Below are 26,319 nucleotides of genomic sequence, written 5' to 3' on the forward strand. Positions count from 1 at the left end.
TCATGACAACTTGACATCAAATTTGTTTGGGATGTCCTTATCATGACAACTTGACATTATTCAAAGTGACATTACCAGAAAATATCTTTGTCATGACAACTTGACATCAAATTTGTTTGGGATGTCCTTGCGGCCCTTGGACCCAAAAAGAACAATTTTACTCTCATCAGTCCACAAAATATTCCTCCATTTCTCTTTAGGCCAGTTGATGTGTTCTTTGGCAAATTGTAACCTCTTCTCCACGTCTTTTATTTAACAGAGGGACTTTGCGGGGGATTCTTGCAAATAAATTAGCTTCACACAGGCGTCTTCTAACTGTCACAGCACTTACAGGTAACTCCAGACTGTCTTTGATCATCCTGGAGCTGATCAATGGGTGAGCCTTTGCCATTCTGGTTATTCTTCTATCCATTTTGATGGTTGTTTTCCATTTTCTTCCATGCGTCTCTGGTTTTTTTGTCCATTTTAAAGCATTGGAGATCATTGTAGATGAACAGCCTATAATTTTTTGCACCTGCGTATAAGTTTTCCCCTCTCCAATCAACTTTTTAATCAAACTACGCTGTTCTTCTGAACTATGTCTTGAACGTCCCATTTTCCTCAGGCTTTCAAAGAGAAAAGCATGTTCAACAGGTGCTGGCTTCATCCTTAAATAGGGGACACCTGATTCACACCTGTTTCTTCCACAAAATTGACGAACTCACTGACTGAACGCCAGACTACTATTATTGTGAACACCCCCTTTTCTACTTTTTTTTTTTTACTAATAGCCCAATTTCAGAGCCTTAAGACTGTGCATATCATGAATGCTTGGTCTTGTTGGATTTGTGAGAATCTACTGAATCTACTGGTACCTTGTTTCCCATGTAACAATAAGAAATATACTCAAAACCTGGATTCATCTTTTTAGTCACATAGCACTACTATTATTCTGAACACTACTGTACAAACAAACAGCAGGAGAAGCAAAAAAAAAAAAAAAAAGACAGCATGCTAATTCAGGAATTCTTTACTGTGCAAGGATCCTGGTGCGCCTCTAGTGGAATCCTCAAATAACTCATATAGTCCATCAGCAGGTGTACATTCATATTCATGATGCAGCAGGTTGTTTGTTCAAATACGGTAAAAACAAAATAAAACAAGTAGACGTCGGTCACATCGGCTTTCATATCATTTCAGTAACGCACACAACACGCCCTGCAGTGTTCAACTCAAAGAAATGCACTTCTTTCCCGTGTGCACAGCGGTCGTCAGAGGCCATTCTTCAGATTTTCTGTACCGAAAAGCAGACAAGCAAAGACAGTGACGTTTACAACCAAATGTTTTTTGTCAGCAGCACAAAAATGTCTTTCCTGTGAATTAAAGAAGCATTTATTCATTATGTGGAGACACACACACAAACCTGATCAGGAACCAATAAGCAATCAGATCGATAAACAGAAACAATAATGACAAGTGATCAAAAATAATCATCCATCCTCTGTTCTTTGTGACTCCTCCCCCTAGTTTTCTATTGGTCCAAAGCTCCTACATCAGCCTATGGACTTCCTGCCTGAAGCTGACGTCGCAGAGCAGCGACACGTGGTCGGAGGGGTAGTGGTATGACGGGAGGCGGTCTGGACCAATCTGCTCCTCACTAGGAAGAGCCAACAAAGAGTCCACACTCAAAGCATGATGGGAGTACCAGATGTAGTCCAACGTGCTGCGGCTCTCTCCAGAGGGGCGGATCTTCCATGAGGTGAAGGCGGGTTCTGTCTGTCCGTCAGGGCTCAGCAGCTTATAGGCTGAGTCCAGGCCTAGAGGGGAGGAGCTGAAGCGTCGGTAAACATCCTCTGAAGGCTCAGCATTAAAGTCCCCGCACACGACTAACGGGACGGTGCCGTCACGGCCAGCAGCTGTGATGTTACGCAAGTTCTGTAGAAGGTTGGTGCCCTGAGCGCTCCGCAGCATTTCCCAGCCACTGCGAGCTTTCAGATGGGTGACGGCCACACACAGCGAGCGGCCTGAGGAGCGGCAACGAAGCATCACGACGATGGCCACCTGGTTAGTTGGCAGCATCATGGCTGTCAATCGCAGGTGAGCTGTGGCCAGAAGAGCAAAGCGCGAGCGCCGGTAGAACAGGGCACAGCCGTCAGGGCCATTGTTTTGCTCAACATCCAGACAGGGAGACCAGGGTTTGGCCAGGAAGCTGCCTTGGTAACCCAGGCTAGTCAGGACTGGCTGAAAGGTGTCATAGTAATGGTCCACTTCCTGTAGACACAGGACGTCGGGCCGGTAGGTCAGGATCTCCTCCAAGATCAGGAACTTCCTTTCCTCCCAGTTGAGAGCGTCCAGTGGACAACGGATGAAGCCGTCCTTCCCTTCGCCGAGAGCTGCAGACAGGAGGAGACAAAACTCAATGTCATTTTTATTCTTTCAGTCACAGGGCAGTGTGGTGGACAAGCGGTTAGTGTGCCTGGTTCCAGATCAGAGTGTTCCCGGTTCAAGACCAACTCTGCCTACTCCCCATGTGATGTGGAGTTGCAAGAAGGGCATCTGCCATAAAACTCAAAACCAAAATGAACATGGGGAGGTGATGGTCTAGTGGTTAAGCATTGGGCATGAGACCAGAGGATCCTTGATTCAAATCCCAGCTTGACCGGAAAATCACTAAGGGCCCCTGGGCAAGGTCCTTAATCCCCTAGTTGCTGTGTCCCCTAGTTCCCGGTGTGTAGCAGCACCTTGCATGGCAGCAGCCTGGCATCGGGGTGAATGTGACGCACTGATGTATAAAGCATTTGAGCTTCTGATGCAGACGTTAAAGTGCTATATAAATACAGCCCATTTACCATGTAGATCTGATTTGATCTGCTGTGGCAACCTTGAGTGGAAAACATAACCCTGCAGGGGGGTGTTGAAGTGTTTCAGTTTGGGCTGTGACTAATATGCATGTTGTGCAGCGTCTTACCTTGGGCGAGGATGTTCCACTGCATTACACGTATGGAGGGGGTGTGGCTGTGATGGCAGGTCGCTGTGCTCCTGGGATAGATCAGGTCCCTGTGCGGCCGGGCTGGTCGACGCTGCAGTGCCTCTACGCAATCTCTCAGCAGCTGCTCTGCGTACACCTCATCCTGGTCCTCCTGGTCCAGATCTTGTTCTGGGTTCTCCTCTGGGTATAGGTCTGGCTGTGCCAAGGGGGCACTGTTCAGTGACTTGGCCAACATGGTAAATAACCTGCTGCTGTTGCTGCCCATTGCACCAACTGATGGAGTAGATAGGAAACGGGAGCAGTTATTAACCATTTAGTAGGAAACCTGTTATTAACCATTAATAATGGTTATTAAGTTAATAACCGTGTTTCCGTGTTTCATTATATTCCAACATTAGCTAAAGTGACAGATCGCTTTGGGTTGTGAACGAAGCTGACGTTCAAACAACACGTTAAATGATTGAATGGGGGTGAACAATAACACAGACGCTGCCACAGTCCACAACCACAAGAGGAGCTCCGATTGCCGTCCATCTTCAGTGGACAGCAAACACTGGTCCACTGGCCCTGTTCCAGTACTTTTGGAAGGAGGGGGAGAAAACAGATGAACTTGGTCTAAAGTCAGCCACGAACAACCCGACTGTAGAATAGAATCTTTCTTGTCATTGTACATACACACAACAAAATGTGTCCTCTGCATTTCACTCATCCTAATTACAGTTAGACACAACCCAGCCACTAGGGGCAGTGGGCAGCCACTGTCCGAGTCTAGGAGAGTGCCGAGTCCCTGACACCGGCGCCCGGGGACCAACTCCAGATGTAGAGAGAGAAGCTGCCTTGGTCAGAGCCAGAGAAAGGAGCAGACCCTAAATAAAAATGTTTTTGACTGTGGGAGGAAACCCACACAGACATGAGGAGAACATGCAAAGTCCACACAGAAAGGATGGGACGTGAACCCACGACCTTCTTGCTGTGAGGCACGGTGCTGCTGTAGGATGGTAGTTCAAAGCCAGGACACGTCCAGCTGGTCTACCATGACCATGCACATGTACTCATCTCAGTCTGCAACCTCACATTAAAGACTTTTTAAACAGTCTTTTTCCAATATTTTGTCTTCTTGATCCAGTTCATGTTGCTTTCAAAACCAAACATTACAGGATAATAACTTTTTAAAACAATGTAATGAAATAAATGAAAGTTTTTCACCCTCTTATGCAAATTCATTCACTGTCTATACCCACTTACTTCAATCAAGAGTCGCAGGGGCTGGAGACTATCCCAGCAGTCATAGGGGTTTAAACCATTATCTATCCTGGACAAAGCCGGTGTGATGTCACCAGATCCACATCAGTCAATATGAGGACTGTATCTGGGCGTCACCATTTTGGCAGCACTGATTCTGGCGACATTACTATGAACCCATAAATGGGTAAAGGGGTGAAGCGTCAGTGGCTCCGTGTGTAATGAAAGAAGTTTGCACACGCCCCTATCTTTGGGTCCAAACCAGTTAAGCTAACAGGCTAGGTTGCTTATTTCCTCAGTAATCGTGCTTTAAGTGGAGCTAACAGATGAAGCGCGAATACCGTTAGTATACAACATTAAGTAAGACCAGAGTTTGACTCAGCGTGACTATTACAAGCAAAGACATCTTAGATGATCCGTTAGGGCGTTTCACCACAACAAGAAGACAGATTATTCCAGGTATTTGTAATAAAACAATAAACAAACAGACACAACAGCAGCAGCTAGTGGACACATTGAGTGGACAATGAGTTACAGACACAGTGAGAGGTGGAGACACTGGACTCAGCTGCTGTCACTCAAAGCACCCACACTCACAATTATGCAGAACTTTATGGCTTAAAACATCTTAAACTAAGACATTAGACCAAAACAAAGACCAAAACCGTTTTGTGTCAGGCTGTCAACATGGTTATTTCTGCTCTAAAGTTGGACATTTTAACATGGACTGCTATGCACTCTGGTCTGTTTTGGATCCAGCCTCAAGTGGCCAGTGAAGGAACTGCAACTTTTTATTCTTCTGGGTGGACTTCATCTGAGGCCATCAAAGCTTATGGCCTGGTTCACCCTGGACAGAGTGCCAGCCTTTCCAGGGTGAAGTGCAGTTCACTGTGTGTGCGTGTTACTGTGCGCGTCTTACTGTGTGTGTGTGTCTTATGGTGCGCGCGTGTTACTGTGCGCGTCTTACTGTGTGTGTGTGTGTGTGTGCGTGTGTCTTACGGTGCGCGCGTGTTACTGTGCGCGTCTTACTGTGTGTGTGTCTTACGGAGCGCGCGTGTTACTGTGCGCGGCTTACTGTGTGTGTGTCTTACGGAGCGCGCGTGTTACTGTGCGCGTCTTACTGTGTGTGTGTGTCTTACTGTGCGCGTCTTACTGTGTGTGTGTGTCTTACGGAGCGCGCGTTACTGTGCGTGTCTTATGGTGCGCGCGTCTTACTGTGCGTGTCTTACTGTGCGCGCGTCTTACTGTGCGTGTCTTACTGTGCGCGCGTTACTGTGCGCGCGTTACTGTGTGTGTGTCTTACGGTGCGCGCGTTACTGTGCGTGTCTTACGGTGCGCACGTCTTACTGTGCGTGTCTTACGGTGCGCGCGTCTTACTGTGCGTGTCTTACGGTGCGCGCGTCTTACTGTGCGTGTCTTACGGTGCGCGCGTCTTACTGTGCGTGTCTTACGTTGCGCGCGTCTTACTGTGCGTGTCTTACAGTGCGCGCGTCTTACTGTGCGTGTCTTACGGTGCGCGCGTCTTACTGTGCGTGTCTTACGGTGCGCGCGTCTTACTGTGCGTGTCTTACGGTGCGCGCGTTACTGTGCGTGTCTTACTGTGCGCGCGTTACTGTGCGCGCGTTACTGTGTGTGTCTTACGGTGCGCGCGTTACTGTGCGTGTCTTATTGTGTGTGTGTGTCTTACGGTGCGCGCGTTACTGTGCGTGTCTTACGGTGCGCGCGTCTTACTGTGCGTGTCTTACGGTGCGTGTCTTACTGTGTGTGTGTGTCTTACGGTGCGAGCGTTACTGTGTGTGTCTTACGGTGCGCGCGTTACTGTGCGTGTCTTACTGTGTGTGTGTGTCTTACGGTGCGAGCGTTACTGTGCGTGTCTTACGGTGCGCGTGTGTGTCTTACGGTGCGCGCGTTACTGTGCGTGTCTTACGGTGCGCGCGTGTGTCTTACTGTGCACACGTGTTAGTTACTGTGCATGTGTGTTGCTGTGTGGATGGGGGGGTGGGGGAAGATGGTAGTTAGCTTTGTGCTCGTTACCAGAGAAGCGCGACAGCACACAGTGCCACAACTCCTGATCCCAAACAGGTCAGGATGAACCCCATCCTGACCAGGTCCACATAATCACGGGTACACCAAAATTAAAAGTCTATAATTGTATAAAGTTGCTCATAAATGTTTTAGTTTATTAAATATTTATTGCGGCCACTCTTAAAACTTCAGTTCTCTTTATAATTTTATTACTGGTAAATTTTAGAATTAATATCACAATTATCTGGGAACTACTTTTTGCGCAGGAATTCATCAAGAAGTAACACACACAGACAAACATACACACATACTAACTGATACACAGACAAACAGTAACACACACATACTAACAGACGAACCCATACTAATACAGTACATGCTTTTGTAGGGCGGTATGCATTTTCAGAGGCCCGATGTTCACGCCCAGTCACCCAAAATGACAGCTATTCGCCCGAGTTATGGCCCAGTCACACGGCACTTAACGAAGGGTGACAAAGCCCTGACGAAACAAGAAATCTGGACTTTCGTTGACTGTCGACATCGTTTAACCTTCGTGCAGCTTCGTTCCTGCAGCGGGCGCTTCGTCAGGATTTTTAAACTGTTGAAAAATTTAAACGAAGGGCAACAAAAACCTTAGTTTGTCTGTATTTCGTTTTGCTGTCGTTCTTGACGTTTTTTAATTGTTTGTGTAGTTTTTGTAACGTTATTGTTTAATTTGTCTTCGTTGGAGCAGCTGAACGTTTTCACACTGCAGAAGCCGGTTTGTGAGCGCTGAGGCTGCTGCTGCGTTCATGTACCGTCGGAAATTACAGGGCAAACTCAGCCTGCTTGCTAGGATTTTTTTTTATCTGTGTGGGGGTAGCTTCACTGGGCTCAGGCACATTACATAGGCCAGAATTAATCTTTTGTGTGGATATAATTAATTATTTTGCCACAAGCAACTGCTGAATTTGAAACAACGAAAAAGTTGTGTAATTTCCGACGGTACTGAATGCAGCATCAGCGGCAGTAGGAGCTGCTCCATGCGCTTATTATTTTGTATTAAATATAACAATATGAGTGTAGGAATGACAATCCAGTCCTTCTGTACATGTGGCAACAGGCGGATTAATCAAAATGATGATATAAAGAGCTGTTCTGGAAGACAGAATTCACGTTGTGAATCAGTGATCAGCTGGTGGAAATAATCGCACGAGTCAATGCGCGTGTTCACACGCACTGATCAATTTATTGCTCTGATATATTCAATCATCTTTACACATATGTATTCTCCCTTTTGACAGTTTTCTGTTATAAATCAATATATATGTCTTAGAACATAATAGTGATACAGCAGTGACCACGGAACAGTTTTTTTTTTGTTTTTTTTAAATTGTGTCGATAGACAGTGTGGATTCTGATGATGATGGAGATGATCCCTCTTTTGTTCTGGACAAGGAACCAAAGCAGGTGGTCCATCGACATCTCCACAGATTCTGTTTGCAGTTTCTCCAGGACTCAGGCGCTATGAGCTCCGTTCCAGCGCAGAGTGCTGGAGCAGACACGCTCTGCTCCAGCAGTGGCTCCAGGCGCATTTCATTGAGATCGTGAGCTTTGGTTTTGTTAAGTTCCTTTTTCGTCCCTTTTGCGCTCTTGCTTCGCAGACTGTTCGGTGATAAAAGCTCTTTCGTCCAACTTTTCTCAACAAATTGTAACGTTTTTTACTTTTTCCCTTCGTTCAGGAATCGTCGTGTGCCATGTGACTGGGCCATTAGACGAGGGCGAATAGCTGTCATTTTGGGCGACTGGCAGTGAATGCAGGGAAGCAGAAAATGCATGCCGCACAACAAAAGCATGTTATTTGCATTATTATCACTTTTTACTGAGATACACAACACGTAACGCGTACATAAAAAGTTGGCTCATTTAACTTCTGCCGCGTGCTGCTGTTCAAATTCAGCAGTGCGTCTTCATCAAGCTGGCTGCTTTAGCTGCTGTTCATTGTCAACCTATCCATGAGAAAATCATCCGGAATATCCATACTGGGACCAAAACACACTTCTCGCCTTTTAATCTTTTCCTCTGCGGACAGTTCTTGGGCTGCGCGCTATGACGTCATTTGTTTACGCACAGTGGGCGGGTATAGCCAGATACCGCCGACGTAAATCTACGATACGCAGATCTAGCAACGCCCCGGTAAAGTGATAATACTAACCGATACACAGACAAACAGTACCACACGCGCACATACTAACCGATACACAGACAAACAGTACCACACGCGCACATACTAACCGATACACAGACAAACAGTACCACACGCGCACATACTAACCGATACACAGACAAACAGTACCACACGCGCACATACTACCGATACACAGACAAACAGTACCACACGCGCACATACTACCGATACACAGACAAACAGTACCACACGCGCACATACTACCGATACACAGACAAACAGTACCACACGCGCACATACTAACCGATACACAAACAGTACCACACGCGCACATACTAACCGATACACAGACAAACAGTACCACACGCGCACATACTAACCGATACACAGACAAACAGTACCACACGCGCACATACTAACGATACACAGACAAACAGTACCACACGCGCACATACTACCGATACACAGACAAACAGTACCACACGCGCACATACTAACCGATACACAGACAAACAGTACCACACGCGCACATACTAACGATACACAGACAAACAGTACCACACGCGCACATACTAACCGATACACAGACAAACAGTACCACACGCGCACATACTAACCGATACACAGACAAACAGTACCACACGCGCACATACTAACGATACACAGACAAACAGTACCACACGCGCACATACTACCGATACACAGACAAACAGTACCACACGCGCACATACTAACCGATACACAGACAAACAGTACCACACGCGCACATACTAACCGATACACAGACAAACAGTACCACACGCGCACATACTAACGATACACAGACAAACAGTACCACACGCGCACATACTAACTGATACACAGACAAACAGTACCACACGCGCACATACTAACTGATACACAGACAAACAGTACCACACGCGCACATACTAACGATACACAGACAAACAGTACCACACGCGCACATACTAACGATACACAGACAAACAGTACCACACGCGCACATACTAACCGATACACAGACAAACAGTACCACACGCGCACATACTAACGATACACAGACAAACAGTACCACACGCGCACATACTAACGATACACAGACAAACAGTACCACACGCGCACATACTAACGATACACAGACAAACAGTACCACACGCGCACATACTAACCGATACACAGACAGTAACACACACACAGACACACAGACGCTCGACCTAAAACTGACCCTGGGCTGACACTGATTCTGCCACAGTGCTGTTAACTTACTGCTCAGTAACAGTTTGATATTTGTAATTGATAACTAATAAAGTTATTGATCTATCGGCAGGTTAAATGTGCAAATTGGGAAACATAAAGAACAGATTTAATTACTCACTCAGAAACACATTCTTCCAGTTTTAGTGTTTTCCCCTTTATCATGTAAACATCTCGTTCCCTGCTGGCTGCTCCCTGGGTCTTTGCTGGAGACGCACAGCTGAAGTGAGGACAGAGGGACATTGTGACGGTCATAAGACCAGTCCAGTGACTCCTATTGTGGAACTGAGTGACTCCCTCACTGAACCAGTCTGGAATAATAATGCTCTGTCTGTGAGGTCGATGCCGCAGACACGCCACATGGGAGACACTGAAGTCCACACCACACGGGAGAGACGAGAAGTAAAAGTCTGACCCTGTGTTATTTGTACCTGTGCTCCTCAAACAGCTGATTGTCCACCTGAAGACATGAACTGATCTGAACCAGCTGGTCCGACAGACAGACTTTTACTCCATGAAGCCGACCGAACAGTCCCCCCTAAAAAACGGTCCACCCTGCCTTCACTGCGCATGCGTCATTTCACACCGTTAGAAACAATACACTAATTATCGCCTTGTTTCTGCTTCAAACTACACTCCAGTCATCATCTATCTCAGCGACAGATATCTGAAGCTTTTGTACAACAATCATTTCCACATAAATTCAGCATTATTTCATCATAAAAGACGGGGGAGTGATCAGAGCGCCACAGCAGCACATCCGAGTCTGACGTGCTGCTGCCCCTACGTCATGTTGGAGCGTCAATAGTGACTCACAGATTATTGACTCGTTTCTGCTTAAACTGACTTTAGAATTATTTAAGAGGTTTTAATTTGTCATCTGATGGTTAATAATCACATTATTCACTTTGATCACTGTGGGTGTAGAGAGTCAGACTCAGAGTCAGACTCAGATGCATGCGCAGTGAAGGCAGGGCGAACCAGTTTTTAGGGGGGACCATTTGGTCAGCAACACCGGGTTCCCCAAATCTCATTTACAAATGAATTAATATCAACAAACAGTCAAGTTCACACATACATATATACATACATATATATATATATATATATATATATATATATACACACACACACGAGGTCTATTAGAAAAGTAACGGACCTTATTATTTTTTTCAAAAACCATATGGATTTGAATCACGTGTGATTACATCAGACATGCTTGAACCCTCGTGGGCATGCGAGAGTTTTTTCACGCCTGTCAGTTACGTCATTCGCCTGTGGGCAGTCTTTGAGTGAGGAGTGGCCCACCCTCTCCTCGATTTTTTCATTGTTTAGGAATGGCTCAGAGACTGCTGCCTTGTTTGATCAAAATTTTTTCAAAAACTGTAAGGCACAACTGAGTGGACACCATTCGATAAATTCAGCTGGTTTTCGGTAAACATTTTAACGGCTGATGAGAGATTTTGGTGTGTAAGTGTCACTTTAAGGACGGCCCACGGCGCCTGACGGCGATCTGCGCTCCGAGGCGGCGTTGTCTCGCTGTTTCAAGCTGAAAACTTCCACATTTCAGGCTCTGTTCACCCAGGTCGTCGTCAGAGAACAGAGAAGTTTCAGAAGAGGTCGGCATGAGGAGTTTATGCGGACATTCCACTGTTAAAGGAGATTTTGTAATGAAAGAACGTGCGGGCAGATTCGCATGTCGGGCTGGACCCGACTGCGGGGGGTCGCGACAGGAAAAACACCTCCATTGGAAACCTTAACGGACAAGTTGGAATATGCCCAGCTGTTAAACAATTTCTCAGATACTCACTTGTTGAAAGCCATCAAAAGCCGCCTGAATTTTACAAATGGTTTTCAACATGGAGGTGTTTTTCCTGTCGCGGCAAGACGGATTTGCGTCGTCGTCACGGAACCGACTCGGCAAATTTGCCTGCATGTTCTTTCATTACAAAATTTCCTTTAACAGTGGAATGTCCGCATAAACTCCTCATGCCAACTTCTTCTGAAACTTCTCTGTTCTCTGACGACGACCTGGGTGAACAGAGCCTTAAATTAGGATGTTTTCAGCTCAAAACAGCCAGACGGACGCCACCTCCAACCGCGCCGATCCGCTTTGTGAGCTGTCAAAGCAAAAGAAACTCCACAATCTCTCATCAGCCATTAAACTTTTCACCGAGAACCAGCTGAATTTCTCGAATAGTGTCCACTCGGATATCCCTCACGGGTCCTGAAAAATTTTTGATAAAGCAATGTGCGCCGTCTCCAGCAGCGTCTCAGACAAAGGATTTCAGCCGAGAGGGCTGGACCAGTGCTCACTCAAAGCCTGCCCACAGGCGGATGACGTCACTGACACACGTGAAAAAACTCACGCATGCGCACGAGGGTTCAAGCATGTCTGGTGTAATCGCACGTGATTCAAATCCATATAGTTTTTTTTTTATAAAACTGCCTGTTAGTTTTCTAATAAACCTCGTGTATATATATATATATATATATATATATATATATATATATATATATATATATATTTTTTTTTTCTCCACTCAGACTGCAGTAGCCAATCACAGAGTAGCCTTTCTGTCCATTATTTACCTGTATTTTGGCATGCTTGGCGCCAGAAAGTTATGTTGGATGCAAAAAGATCCAAAAAGGCTAGGACCAAAAGTTATATTGGATCGGTTCCCACTGACCAATAGCGTTAGAGCTTACTGTCAACAGTTAGCCAATCAGAGCGTGGCATTCGAAGGTCAGGAACTAGCTGACAGACGCTGGTTGAAAAAATGGCAACAAACATGTCAACAACAGCAGAAAATCGTCTCCCAGCGAGGTTTGCTGAGTTCACAGAGGAGGAACTGGTGGAAATATTGAACTCCAAGGATGCCAAAAACACTAAGAAGGTAGACAAGCACGCTACTGACGTTTTAGAAGCATTCATTGCATGAGAATCAATCATTTGGTGTTCACAACCAAATAAAATGATCTAATTTACTTGACTCTTTGTTGTTTGCTTAATTTGGGAGGGGGTGGAGAACATAACAATTGATGGATGGCAAGTTGTCCAAGTTGTTTTCTTCATCCAATATTTCTCTATGTTGGACTCCTTACCATCCATTATTTGTATTTTATATATACATATACATACACACACACAGTAAAACCTGCCGACACCGTCACCGTATATAAACCAGATATTCACACTCACGGGACAAAAGCAAAAGTTCCAATGCGTTTGTATGGCTTTCAATGGAATAAACACTGTATATAATGGTTTTTGTATAACGGATTTTTGCTCACATCGGACAAAACGCCCTGTCTCATCGCAATGCATTTCCATTACTAACCCCTCACATGTTGTTCACCCCTCATTATGGAGTTCCACAAGGTTCTGTGCTAGGATCAATTTTATTCACTTTATACATGCTTCCCTTAGGCAGTATTATTAGACGGCATTGCTTAAATTGTCACTGTTACGCAGATGATACCCAGCTTTATCTATCCATGAAGCCAGAGGACACACACCAATTAGCTAAACTGCAGGATTGTCTTACAGACATAAGGACATGGATGACCTCTAATTTCCTGCTTTTAAACTCAGATAAAACTGAAGTTATTGTACTTGGCCCCACAAATCTTAGAAACATGGTGTCTAACCAGATCCTTACTCTGGATGGCATTACCCTGACCTCTAGTAATACTGTGAGAAATCTTGGAGTCATTTTTGATCAGGATATGTCATTCAAAGCGCATATTAAACAAATATGTAAGACTGCTTTTTTGCATTTACGCAATATCTCTAAAATTAGAAAGGTCTTGTCTCAGAGTGATGCTGAAAAACTAATTCATGCATTTATTTCCTCTAGGCTGGACTATTGTAATTCATTATTATCAGGTTGTCCTAAAAGTTCCCTGAAAAGCCTTCAGTTAATTCAAAATGCTGCAGCTAGAGTACTGACAGGGAATAGAAGGAGAGAGCATATCTCACCCATATTGGCCTCTCTTCATTGGCTTCCTGTTAATTCTAGAATAGAATTTAAAATTCTTCTTCTTACTTATAAGGTTTTGAATAATCAGGTCCCATCTTATCTTAGGGACCTCATAGTACCATATCGCCCCAATAGAGCGCTTCGCTCTCAGACTGCAGGCTTACTTGTAGTTCCTAGGGTTTGTAGGAGTAGAATGGGAGGGAGAGCCTTCAGCTTTCAGGCTCCTCTCCTGTGGAACCAGCTCCCAATTCGGATCAGGGAGACAGACACCCTCTCTACTTTTAAGATTAGGCTTAAAACTTTCCTTTTTGCTAAAGCTTATAGTTAGGGCTGGATCAGGTGACCCTGAGCCATCCCTTAGTTAATCTGCTATAGACTTAGACTGCTGGGGGGTTCCCATGATGCACTGAGTGTTTCTTTCTCTTTTTGCTCTGTATGCACCACTCTGCATTTAATCATTAGTGATTGATCTCTACTCCCCTCCACAGCATGTCTTTTTCCTGGTTCTCTTCCTCAGCCCCAACCAGTCCCACCAGAAGACTGCCCCTCCCTCAGCCTGGTTCTGCTGGAGGTTTCTTCCTGTTAAAAGGGAGTTTTTCCTTCCCACTGTCGCCAAGTGCTTGCTCACAGGGGGTCGTTTTGACCGTTGGGGTTTTTATGTAATTATTGTATGGCCTTGCCTTACAATATAAAGCGCCTTGGGGCAACTGTTTGTTGTGATTTGGCGCTATATAAATAAAATTGATTGATGTACCGGACAGATCAGTGTGGACGTGCACAGTAACAGAGGTACAAAATGAAGTTCAGCACTGACATTCACCGATTCGGGGAAAGTGGGTAAAAGCCCATTTATTTTCTTCAAACCGTGCTCAAACCTAAAGGCGGCAGGGCAGAATTCAAGACCAGCGATTAGTAACAAAATGCTGCTTGCTGCCTGAACTGTAATCTATAATAGATTAGCCAAGTGGGCTCTGTCTGTGTGTGTATGGCTCTGATCAATTTTTTTTTTTTTTTTTTTTTATATAGCGCCAAATCACAACAAACAGTTGCCCCAAGGCGCTTTATATTGTAAGGCAAGGCCATACAATAATGATGTAAAACCCCAACGGTCAAAACGACCCCCTGTGAGCAAGCACTTGGCTACAGTGGGAAGGAAAAACTCCCTTTTAACAGGAAGAAACCTCCAGCAGAACCAGGCTCAGGGAGGGGCAGTCTTCTGCTGGGACTGGTTGGGGCTGAGGGAGAGAACCAGAAAAAGACATGCTGTGGAGGGGAGCAGAGATCGATCACTAATGATTAAATGCAGAGTGGTGCATACAGAGCAAAAAGAGAAAGAAACAGTGCATCATGGGAACCCCCCAGCAGTCTACGTCTATAGCAGCATAACTAAGGGATGGTTCAGGGTCACCTGATCCAGCCCTAACTATAAGCTTTAGCAAAAAGGAAAGTTTTAAGCCTAATCTCAAAAGTAGAGAGGGTGTCTGTCTCCCTGATCTGAATTGGGAGCTGGTTCCACAGGAGAGGAGCCTGAAAGCTGAAGGCTCTGCCTCCCATTCTACTCTTACAAACCCTAGGAACTACAAGTAAGCCTGCAGTCTGAGAGCGAAGCGCTCTATTGGGGTGATATGGTACTACGAGGTCCCTAAGATAAGATGGGACCTGATTATTCAAAACCTTATAAGTAAGAAGAAGAATTTTAAATTCTATTCTAGAATTAACAGGAAGCCAATGAAGAGAGGCCAATATGGGTGAGATATGCTCTCTCCTTCTAGTCCCCGTCAGCACTCTAGCTGCAGCATTTTGAATTAACTGAAGGCTTTTAGGGAACTTTTAGGACAACCTGATAATAATGAATTACAATAGTCCAGCCTAGAGGAAATAAATGCATGAATTAGTTTTTCAGCATCACTCTGAGACAGACCTTTCTGATTTTAGAGATATTGCGTAAATGCAAAAAAGCAGTCCTACATATTTGTTTAATATGCGCTTTGAATGACATATCCTGATCAAAAATGACTCCAAGATTTCTCACAGTATTACTAGAGGTCAGGGTAATGCCATCCACAGTAAGGATCTGGTTAGACACCATGTTTCTAAGATTTGTGGGGCCAAGTACAATAACTTCAGTTTTATCTGAGTTAAAAGCAGGAAATTAGAGGTCATCCATGTCTTTATGTCTGTAAGACAATCCTGCAGTTTAGCTAATTGGTGTGTGTCGTCTGGCTTCATGGATAGATAAAGCTGGGTATCATCTGCGTAACAATGAAAATTTAAGCAATACCGTCTAATAACACTGCCTAAGGGAAGCATATATAAAGTGAATAAAATTGGTCCTAGCACAGAACCTTGTGTAACTCCATAATTAACTTTAGTCTGTGAAGAAGATTCCCCATTTACATGAACAAATTGTAATCTATTAGACAAATATGATTCAAACCACCGCAGCGCAGTGCCTTTAATACCTATGGCATGCTCTAATCTCTGTAATAAAATTTTATGGTCAACAGTATCAAAAGCAGCACTGAGGTCTAACAGAACAAGCACAGAGATGAGTCCACTGTCCGAGGCCATAAGAAGATCATTTGTAACCTTCACTAATGCTGTTTCTGTACTATGATGAATTCTAAAACCTGACTGAAACTCTTCAAATAGACCATTCCTCTGCAGATGATCAGTTAGCTGTTTTACAACTACCCTTTCAAGAATTTTTGAGAGAAAAGGAAGGTTGGAGATTGGCCTATAATTAGCTAAGATAGCTGGGTCAAGTGATGGCTTTTTAAGTAATGGTTTAATTACTGCCACCTTAAAAGCCTGTGGTACATAGCCAACTAACAAAGATAGATTGATCATATTTAAGATCGAAGCATTAAATAATGGTAGGGCTTCCTTGAGCAGCCTGGTAGGAATGGGGTCTAATAAACATGTTGATGGTTTGGATGAAGTAACTAATGAAAATAACTCAGACAGAACAATCGGAGAGAAAGAGTCTAACCAAATACCGGCATCACTGAAAGCAGCCAAAGATAACGATACGTCTTTGGGATGGTTATGAGTAATTTTTTCTGTAATAGTTAAAATTTTGTTAGCAAAGAAAGTCATGAACTCATTACTAGTTAAAGTTAATGGAATACTCAGCTCAATAGAGCTCTGACTCTTTGTCAGCCTGGCTACAGTGCTGAAAAGAAACCTGGGGTTGTTCTTATTTTCTTCAATTAGTGATGAGTAGAAAGATGTCCTAGCTTTATGGAGGGCTTTTTATAGAGCAACAGACTCTTTTTCCAGGCTAAGTGAAGATCTTCTAAATTAGTGAGACGCCATTTCCTCTCCAACTTACGGGTATCTGCTTTAAGCTACGAGTTTGAGAGTTATACCATGGAGTCAGACACTTCTGATTTAAAGCTCTCTTTTCAGAGGAGCTACAGCATCCAAGCTGTCTTCAATGAGGATGTAAAAACTATTGACGAGATACTCTATCTCCCTTACAGAGTTTAGGTAGCTACTCTGCACTGTGTTGTTATATGGCATTAGAGAACATAAAGAAGGAATCATATCCTTAAACCTAGTTACAGCGCTTTCTGAAAGACTTCTAGTGTAATGAAACTTATTCCCTACTGCTGGGTAGTCCATCAGAGTAATGTAAATGTTATTAAAAAATGATCAGACAGAAGGGAGTTTTCAGGGAATACTGTTAAGTCTTCTATTTCCATACCATAAGTCAGAACAAGATCTAAGATATGATTAAAGTGGTGGGTGGACTCATTTACTTTTTGAGCAAAGCCAATAGAGTCTAATAATAGATTAAATGCAGTGTTGAGGCTGTCATTCTCAGCATCTGTGTGGATGTTAAAATCGCCCACTATAATTATCTTATCTGAGCTAAGCACTAAGTCAGACAAAAGGTCTGAAAATTCACAGAGAAACTCACAGTAACGACCAGGTGGACGATAGATAATAACAAATAAAACTGGTTTTTGGGACTTCCAATTGGATGGACAAGACTAAGAGACAAGCTTTCAAATGAATTAAAGCTCTGTCTGGGTTTTTGATTAATTAATAAGCTGGAATGGAAGATTGCTGCTAATCCACCGCCCCGGCCCGTGCTACGAGCATTCTGACAGTTAGTGTGACTCGGGGGTGTTGACTCATTTAAACTAACATATCATCCTGCTGTAACCAGGTTTCTGTTAGGCAGAATAAATCAATATGTTGATCAATTATTATATCATTTACCAACAGGGACTTAGAAGAGAGAGACCTAATGTTTATAGACCACATTTAACTGTTTTAGTCTGTGGTGCAGTTGAAGGTGCTATATTATTTTTTCTTTTTGAATTTTTATGCTTAAATAGATTTTTGCTGGTTATTGTAGTCTGGGAGCAGGCACCGTCTCTACGGGGATGGGGTAATGAGGGGATGGCAGGGGGAGAGAAGCTGCAGAGAGGTGTGTAAGACTACAACTCTGCTTCCTGGTCCCAACCCTGGATAGTCACGGTTTGGAGGATTTAAGAAAATTAGCCAGATTTCTAGAAATGAGAGCTGCTCCATCCAAAGTGGATGGATGCCGTCTCTCCTAACAAGACCAGGTTTTCCCCAGAACTTTGCAATTATCTATGAAGCCCACCTCATTTTTTGGACACCACTCAGACAGCCAGCAATTCAAGGAGAACATGCGGCTTAAACATGTCACTCCCGGTCTGATTGGGGAGGGGGCCCAGAGAAAACTACAGAGTCCGACATTGTTTTTGCAAAGTTACACACACCGATTTAATGTTAATTTTAGTGACCTCCGATTGGCGTAACCGGGTGTCATTACTGCCGACGTGAATTACAATCTTACCAAATTTACGCTTAGCCTTAACCAGCAGTTTCAAATTTCCTTCAATGTCGCCTGCTCTGGCCCCCGGAGACAATTGACTATGGTTGCTGGTGTCGCTAACTTCACATTTCTCAAAACAGAGTCGCCAATAACCAGAGTTTGATCCTCGGCGGGTGTGTCGTCGAGTGGGGAAAAACGGTTAGAGATGTGAACGGGTTGGCGGTGTACACGGGGCTTCTGTTTAGGGCTACGCTTCCTCCTCACAGTCACCCAGTCAGCCTGCTTTCCCGGCTGCTCGGGATCTGCCAGGGGGGAACTAACGGCGGCTAAGCTACCTTGGTCCGCACCGACTACAGGGGCCTGGCTAGCTGTAGAATTTTCCACGGTGCGGAGCCGAGTCTCCAATTCGCCCAGCCTGGCCTCCAAAGCTACGAATAAGCTACACTTATTACAAGTACCATTACTGCTAAAGGAGGCCGAGGAATAACTAAACATTTCACACCCAGAGCAGAAAAGTGCGGGAGAGACAGGAGAAGCCGCCATGCTAAATCGGCTAAGAGCTAGTAGCTACGCTAAGCTAGCGGATTCCTAAAAACACGCAAAGTGAATAATGTGTAAATAATTTAGAGGTGATTCAGCAGAAGGAGTGCTTTAGTTAAGGCACGTAAAGATTACACTGGGAAACAAATCGTAATCTAGATAACTAGATCAATCTAACTGCGCAGATTAAACAGCTAACAGATACAGAAAAACACCGCTGTGCTCCGGAACAGGAAGTGATACAATACCGCAGTGAGAGCCAACCACCAGTAGAGGCCAAAACCAAGATCACAGCAAAACCATGAAGAGCTGACATTTGCCATTTGGTATGTTTATGTATTTTGGGTTAAGGATGAATGGCACTAAAACGCAAAGTTGATTGAACTAATATTTTTGGAAAAACTATGGATATTAGCTAACATGCTACATAATTACATTCTAGACTCACACGCCATTCCAGCAAGGGGCAGTAAATCATCTTTATTATATGGCTACAATGCTATGCGCACTCTGATTGGCTGATGTGCGGTCTGAAATCAGACTGATTACCATGACAATCGGTTCGGAACGCATGTCACATTTGTGACTTTGCTTAAGATGAGAAGAGTAAGTGAGGATGAAGTCCGAAGTCAGCTGGCAGCCCACAGAGCTGACGAGGTGCTGGATCTCTAGAGGACTGAGTTTCTCGTGAAGAGGGAAAAAAAGTTTCTGGCGAAGGCGGAAGTGTAAAAGTGGAGTTGATATACTGTAGATGATGATGATGATATCAGCTGAGAGGCAGGACCCAGCAGGAACCAAGGCCACACACGACATTTACCCCGTTAAACAAGACATTTAAAAGCAAAATAAAGCAAAAAGCAAACAAGCTCGAAGTGGACATGCAAAATGTCCATGCAGCTACAAAAACAGCCACATAATAAACAATCATTAACCTCACTTGCTTGGTCTGTACAGGAATATCAGACCCCGAGCGGGAGAGCAGGTCTGATATCCTTTAATCTATTAAAAAGCACATGTATGTGTGTGATTTCAGTTAGTAAGTGCATAATGTAAGTACATCATGTAATTGTAAATGCATTAAAATACATGGATGACACAAGAAAGTGAAAACACTTATTTCCATTGTGGCCAATTTAAAAATCAAAAATAAATAATAATAATAATAATAATAATAATAATAATAATAATGTGTGTATATGATAACAAGAACCCAAACAATTTATAAATGCATTACAGTATAATGTATATAAATGTGTGCGCTCCACTGGTAGGAGGTGTGGCTTCCGACAGAAGCAGCTGTGGTGATCTGTCATTCTGGACATTGCAGCTGCACAACACCTACTGTGTTTATTCCACATAAACAGTGCGATGTGGTGCATCTTGCACTGTTCCTGATTGAAAGACACGTGTCATGTGCATGAACTCTCGCACCGGAATCGTGCATGCTCGCCTGCCCGCGGGGCAATGTTTCATAGTGCGCTAATTCGAACTGTTTCACGCCGTTTCACTGTATTTGACCAAACTTCACACTATGTGTGAAGGGGCCCTAATCCCTAGGAGGGGGAGCTTCACTCATTTTCACACTGTACAAGCAGTTTACTGTTTCCAAAAAAAGTTTTTTATTGATTCAGATTTCATTTTTTTTTTTGTTTTTAAATGGGCTGGTTTGACAAATCAGTTCAGGCAGCTCTTGTTCAAACATTGTTTTTATATTTAGATTTTATTTATTCTGTTAAAGAAAAGTTATGCAATCCCACCAAAAATGTTGAAAAAGCAAAACTGTCAATACGACAGAAAAACAAAGCTACTGTGTGTAAATTTACATTTACAGTCAGTGTCACAGTGTTAAATTGTGAAACACAGGCCTCCTCCACTGGATTAAAAGGTACCGTGTGTCATTTTTGAAGTTGAGAGCAAATGCTATATCCAAATAAAAAATATTAAAATTAAAAAATATGAATGTGCTTTTAACCTTTTTAGCATTATTTATAACCTTTTCAAGATCATTTATTTTAATTAACTTAGACTTTGACAGAAATATGCATAAACGTTTGATATTAAACAACATAAGTCATTTTTTGTCAATCATTCTTGCTTTCAATAAATGTAAAAATCACTCAAAATTGGTAAAATAGGGCTTGCCAATAACATTTTAAAGGTATAAAACCCTATAGCTCATCAAAAAGCACCACATTAAATAACACATCAGCCAGGGAACGACAAATTTACCCAGACTGACTTCAAATATGAGTAAATTAAGCACTTTTTTGGGGGGGGGGGGGGGGGGGGGGTCTTGTTGTATTTCAGAAATGAGGAAATGTCTCTGTCCTGAAAACAGTTCATGTATTCAGACTGGGTGCACCCATCTTGTGTTCAAGAGAAGAAACTTCAGTCACTGACCCAACAACAACTGTACCAAAACATCAAATCTATGTTTGCATCTTAGATGTACCTTCTGGCAAATTATACGAGGTCTGTCAATAAAGTATAGGTCCTTTTTATTTTTTTCAAAAACTATATGGATTTCATTCATATGTTTTTACGTCAGACATGCTTGAACCCTCGTGCACATGCGTGAGTTTTCTCACGGCTGTCGGTGACGTCATTCGCCTGTGAGCACTCCTTGTGGGAGGAGTCGTCCAGCCCCTCGTCGGAATTCCTTTGTCTGAGAAGTTGCTGAGAGACTGGCGCTTTGTTTGATCAAAATTTTTTCTAAACCTGTGAGGCACATCGAAGTGGACACAGTTCGAAAAATTAAGCTGGTTTTCTGTGAAAATTTTAAAGGCTGATGAGAGATTGTGAGGTGATACTGTTGCTTTAAGGACTTCCCACGGTGCGAGACGTCGCGCAGCGCTCTCAGGCACCGTCGTCAGCCTGTTTCAAGCTGAAAACCTCCACATTTCAGGCTCTATTGATCCAGGACGTCGTGAGAGAACAGAGAAGTTTCAGAAGAAGTCGGTTTCGGCATTTTATCCGGATATTCCACTGTTAAAGGAAATTTTTTTAATGAAAGACGTGCGGGCAGATTGCAGCGTCGGCTTGCAGCCGCTGCAACGCTCTGCCACAGGAAAAACACCTCTGTTGGAAGCCTTAAGGACAAGTTGGAACATGTCCAGCTGTTAAACAATTTCTCATATACTCACTCCACTGAAAGCCATCAAAAGCCGCCTGGATTTTACAAATGGTTATCAACACGGAGGTGTTTTTCCTGTGCCGCCGCACCGTGCCAGCTGCGTCCCGACGCACGGACCCGTCCGCACGTTTTCATTAAAAAAATCTCCTTTAACAGTGGAATATCCGGATAAAATGCTGAAACCGACTTCTTCTGAAACTTCTCTGTTCTCTCACGACGTCCTGGATCAATAGAGCCTGAAATGTGGAGGAAACAGGCTGACGACGGCGCCTGAGAGCGCTGCACGACGTCCGCTCCGTGGGAAGTCCTTAAAGCGGACAGTATCACCTCAAAATTCTCTCATCAGCCGTTAAACTTTTCACCAAAAACCAGCTTAATTTTCGAACCGTGTCCACTTCGATGTGTCTAACGGTTTAGAAAATTTTTGATCAAACAAAGCGCAGTCTCTCAGCAACTTCTCAGACAAAGGAATTCCGACGAGGGGCTGGACGACTCCTCCCACAAAGGAGTGCTCACAGGCGAATGACGTCACCGACAGGCGTGGAAAAACTCACGCATGCGCACGAGGGTTCAAGCATGTCTGATGTAAAAACATATGAATGAAATGCATATAGTTTTTGAAAAAAAATAAAAAAGACCTATACTTTATTGACAGACCTCGTAGTTCTAGTTTTGAGATCCACACAGTAAATGTTCCAGGGCTGTGAAATGAAAATTGTGAAATCTGAGGAAAATTTGCAAGGGGTCTGGGGGGCTGTGCCCCCCAGGAGCTGGGGTCTAGGGCCCTCTGGGGCCCCAGAATTAATTTTTTATCTAATGATACATTTTCAACATCTCCTGGAAGAACAACTCTCAGAACATGCAGGTTGGCTCTGGCAGTGCTGTACAGCGCCGCCAGAGTCAACCTGAAGAAGGGGATCAGACGTACCAAGACAGCTTATAGGAGGCGAATAGAGGACTGCTTCCAGAGTCAGGACTCTCGGCGGGTGTGGCAGGGTGTTCAGCACATCACAAACCAATGACCCAGCACCCTGTTGGCAGACTACAGTGATGCCTCACTGGCGGAGAACCTCAATAGCTTCTTTGCCCGTTTTGAGGTGCAGCCACCAGAGACAGTCGTCATCCCTTCACCTGCCCTCAACAGCCACGTCCTCACCCTGGAGGAACAGGAGGTGAGGTGGGTGTTGAGGGGGGTGAATTCAAGGAAAGCTGGGGGTCTGGACGGTGTCCCGGGACGGGTTTTGAGGGAATGTGCAGCTCAGTTAGCTGGTGTGTTTACAAACATTTTCAACCAGTCCCTGAACCAGGATGCTGTCCCCCCCCAGCCTGAAGTCCTCTATTAATGCTCCCCTCCCACTGGTCATCGATGGGGACTGTGTGGAGTGGGTCTCTGAATTTCATTTTCTGGGCGTGTATTTGAGAGACGACCTGACTTAGAGCACAAACACTGTGGCTACCATCAAGAAGGCCCAGAAGAGACTATTTCCTGAGGGTTCTCAGGAATAACCATCTGCCACAGAGACTGCTGGTGTCCTTCTATCGCTGCGCCGTAGAGAGCATTTTGACCTACTGTCTGTGTGTGGTTTTCCAGCTGCACAGTCACAGACAGGAAAGCTCTCCAGAGGGTCGTCACCACAGCCCAGAAGATCACTGGTTGTCTCTTGCCTTCATTAGAGGAACTGGATACAAGTTGTTGTCTCAGGAAGGCAAGGACTATAATCAGAGACCCCTCCCATCCTGGACACTATTTGTTTGAATTATTGCCATCAGGCAGACGGTACAGGGCACTTAAGGCCAGAACAAACTTAAAAACAGCTTTGTGGGAAGAGTTATTTGTGCACAGAATGCTGCTGGACCTGCCATTTTATGATTGTGATTGAGTGTTTTAACTAGGTTTTATGTAGAATTTTTAGGGTTATTTATTTATTTTAATTGTGCTTTTAAGAGATTGTTTTTAATTTCATTGTCATGCACAGTATTTTTTTCTGGTGTCATGTACGAGGTCTGTTAGAAAAGTATCGTACCTTTTTATTTTTTTTAAAAACTATATGGATTTGAATCACGTGTGATTACATCAGCCAAGCTTGAACCTTCGTGCACATGCGTGAGTTTTTCCACGCCTGTCGGTTGTGTCATTCGCCTGTGGGCAGGCTTTGAGTGAGCACTGCTCCACCCCTCTCGTCGTCGTTTCATTGCGAGGAAATGGCGGAATGATTGGGCTTTTTTTTTTTTTCCCCATCAGAATTTTTTCAGAAACCGTTAGAGACTGGCAGCTGGAAACCATTCGAAAAATTTATCTGGCTTTCAGTGAAAATTTTACGGGCTTCACAGAGAATAAGGAGTGTTACTACAGCTTTAAGGTCGGCCCACAATGGCGCACGGCGTGCCGCGCTCTGAGCCGCCATCAAGAGGCAGAAACCACCACATCATTTCTAAACAGATGGCTGTGTGGAGCTGGGACCGTCGTGAGCAATTTCTCTGGTTATCACACGAGCTGGACATCAGCCATTTTCCGGCAGATTTCACTTTTAACAAGAGATTTTGTCATGGAAAGCCGTGCAGAGGCTTCGCGCGTCACGTGCCCAACTCTCCACAATTTCTCTTATACTCACTGGGCTGGTAACTACTGAAAGCCGAGATAGGCATGTCCCAACTTGTCCCCTGACACTCCGAAACGGAGGTGTTCCTTTGTCTCACTCGATCAGCAAATCGGTCGTGACACGCGAAGCCTCCGCACAACTTTCCATGACAAAATCTTTTGTTAAAAGTGAAATCTGTTGGAAATGGCTGATGTCCAGCTCTTATGATAACCAGAGAAACTGCACACGACGGTCCCGGCTCCACACAGCCATCCGTTTAGAAATGATGTGGTGTTTACTGCCTCTCGATGGCGGCTCGGAGCGCGGCGCGCCGTGCGCCATTGTGGGCCGTCCTTAAAGCTGTAGTAACACTCCTTATTCTCTGTGAAGCCCGTAAAATTTTCACCGAAAGCCAGATAAATTTTTCGAATGGTTTCCAGCTGCCTGTCTCTAACAGTTTCTGAAAAAATTCAGATGGAAAAAAAGCCCAAATCATTCCGCCATTTCCTCGCAATGAAACGACGAGAGGGGTGGAGCAGTGCTCACTCAAAGCCTGCCCACAGGCGAATGATGCAACTGACAGGTGTGGAAAAAAAAAAAAAAAAAAAACTTACGGATGCGCACGAAGGTTCAAGCTTGGCTGACGTAAAAACATATGAATCAAATCCATATAGTTTTTGAAAAAAAAAAAAAGGTCCGTTACTTTTCTAACAGACCTCGTACAATGATAATAATAAATTCTATTCTAAAATTAGTGGATATTTAAATGATGCAGGGGTGGTGGCCAAGTGGTTAATGCACTTGGTTTCAGTGCAGAAGGTTCCGGGTTCAAATCCCACCCCTGCCACATTTCTCCATGTAATGTGGAGTTGCGTCAGGAACGGCATCCGGCGTAAAACCTGTGCCAATTCAACATGCAGATCCACCTTGGATTTGCTGTGGCGACCCCAAGTGCAAACAAGGGAGCAGCCGAAGGGACTTACTTACTTACTAGTGGATATTTAAATGATCCTATATTCACCCTTGTATTTGACCTGTCAATGATGATGCTGAAATAACAGAATATGACATGGAAGTAGGACCTGGAATGATTTTCATTTTAATTGTAAACCAATTATGCATTAATCAGAACAATTAAACTATATGAAATTCATGAAGACTAAAAGACTCTTACAGCATTTCAAAAACCACAGCTAAAGCTTGTAGAATATTTGGAAAATCATGGGAAAATATCAATAACATACCTTATAGTAAAAAGTCACCTATATTCTTGTGTAAATTCATGCAGCCTAAATCCATTCAAAGCCACAATGTCTTTTTTACAATGAAAGAAAGTCTAGATTAGTGAAAAAAGTCACATAATCTTGTCTAAAATCCTGTTTGAACAGCAGAATGTTTATTTTCCAGAGAGAGAAACATTCTTACTGTGTTTCCTGAGAGGACACAGTTTGCTTTTTTGTTTCTTTTATCTTTCAGGTGTGTTGATGAAGCCAGCGATGATTCCACGGATCAGACTTTTTCAAACAGTCTTTCTCGCCATCTTCTCTCTTTTGCTCAATATCTCTAAAATTAGAAAGGTCTTGTCTCAGAGTGATGCTGAAAAACTAATTCA

At 44.0% G+C, this 26,319-nt stretch overlaps 1 protein-coding gene across 3 annotated transcripts in view; it reads right to left on the reverse strand.

Annotated features, from left to right (window-relative positions):
• Positions 1 to 972: 972 nt before the first annotated feature.
• Positions 973 to 26,319, reverse strand: part of nocta (nocturnin a) — a 47,918-nt gene continuing 22,571 nt past the window's right edge. For 2 of the 3 annotated variants that reach the window (XM_034181022.1, XM_034181020.1), the window contains exons 2-3: positions 2,948 to 3,241; positions 973 to 2,372 (exon numbers count right to left, since the gene is read on the reverse strand). In XM_034181022.1, the coding sequence (XP_034036913.1) occupies positions 1,528 to 2,372; positions 2,948 to 3,233 (1,131 nt within the window). In that variant the 5' untranslated portion in view covers positions 3,234 to 3,241 and the 3' untranslated portion in view covers positions 973 to 1,527. Of the gene's footprint in view, positions 2,373 to 2,947; positions 3,242 to 9,777; positions 9,989 to 26,319 lie in introns of those variants that run through there. The other variant, XM_034181021.1, reaches the window with a different exon arrangement.

This window comes from Thalassophryne amazonica, chromosome 11 (assembly GCF_902500255.1).
Source record: "Thalassophryne amazonica chromosome 11, fThaAma1.1, whole genome shotgun sequence".
NCBI classification, from domain to species: Eukaryota; Metazoa; Chordata; class Actinopteri; order Batrachoidiformes; family Batrachoididae; genus Thalassophryne; species Thalassophryne amazonica.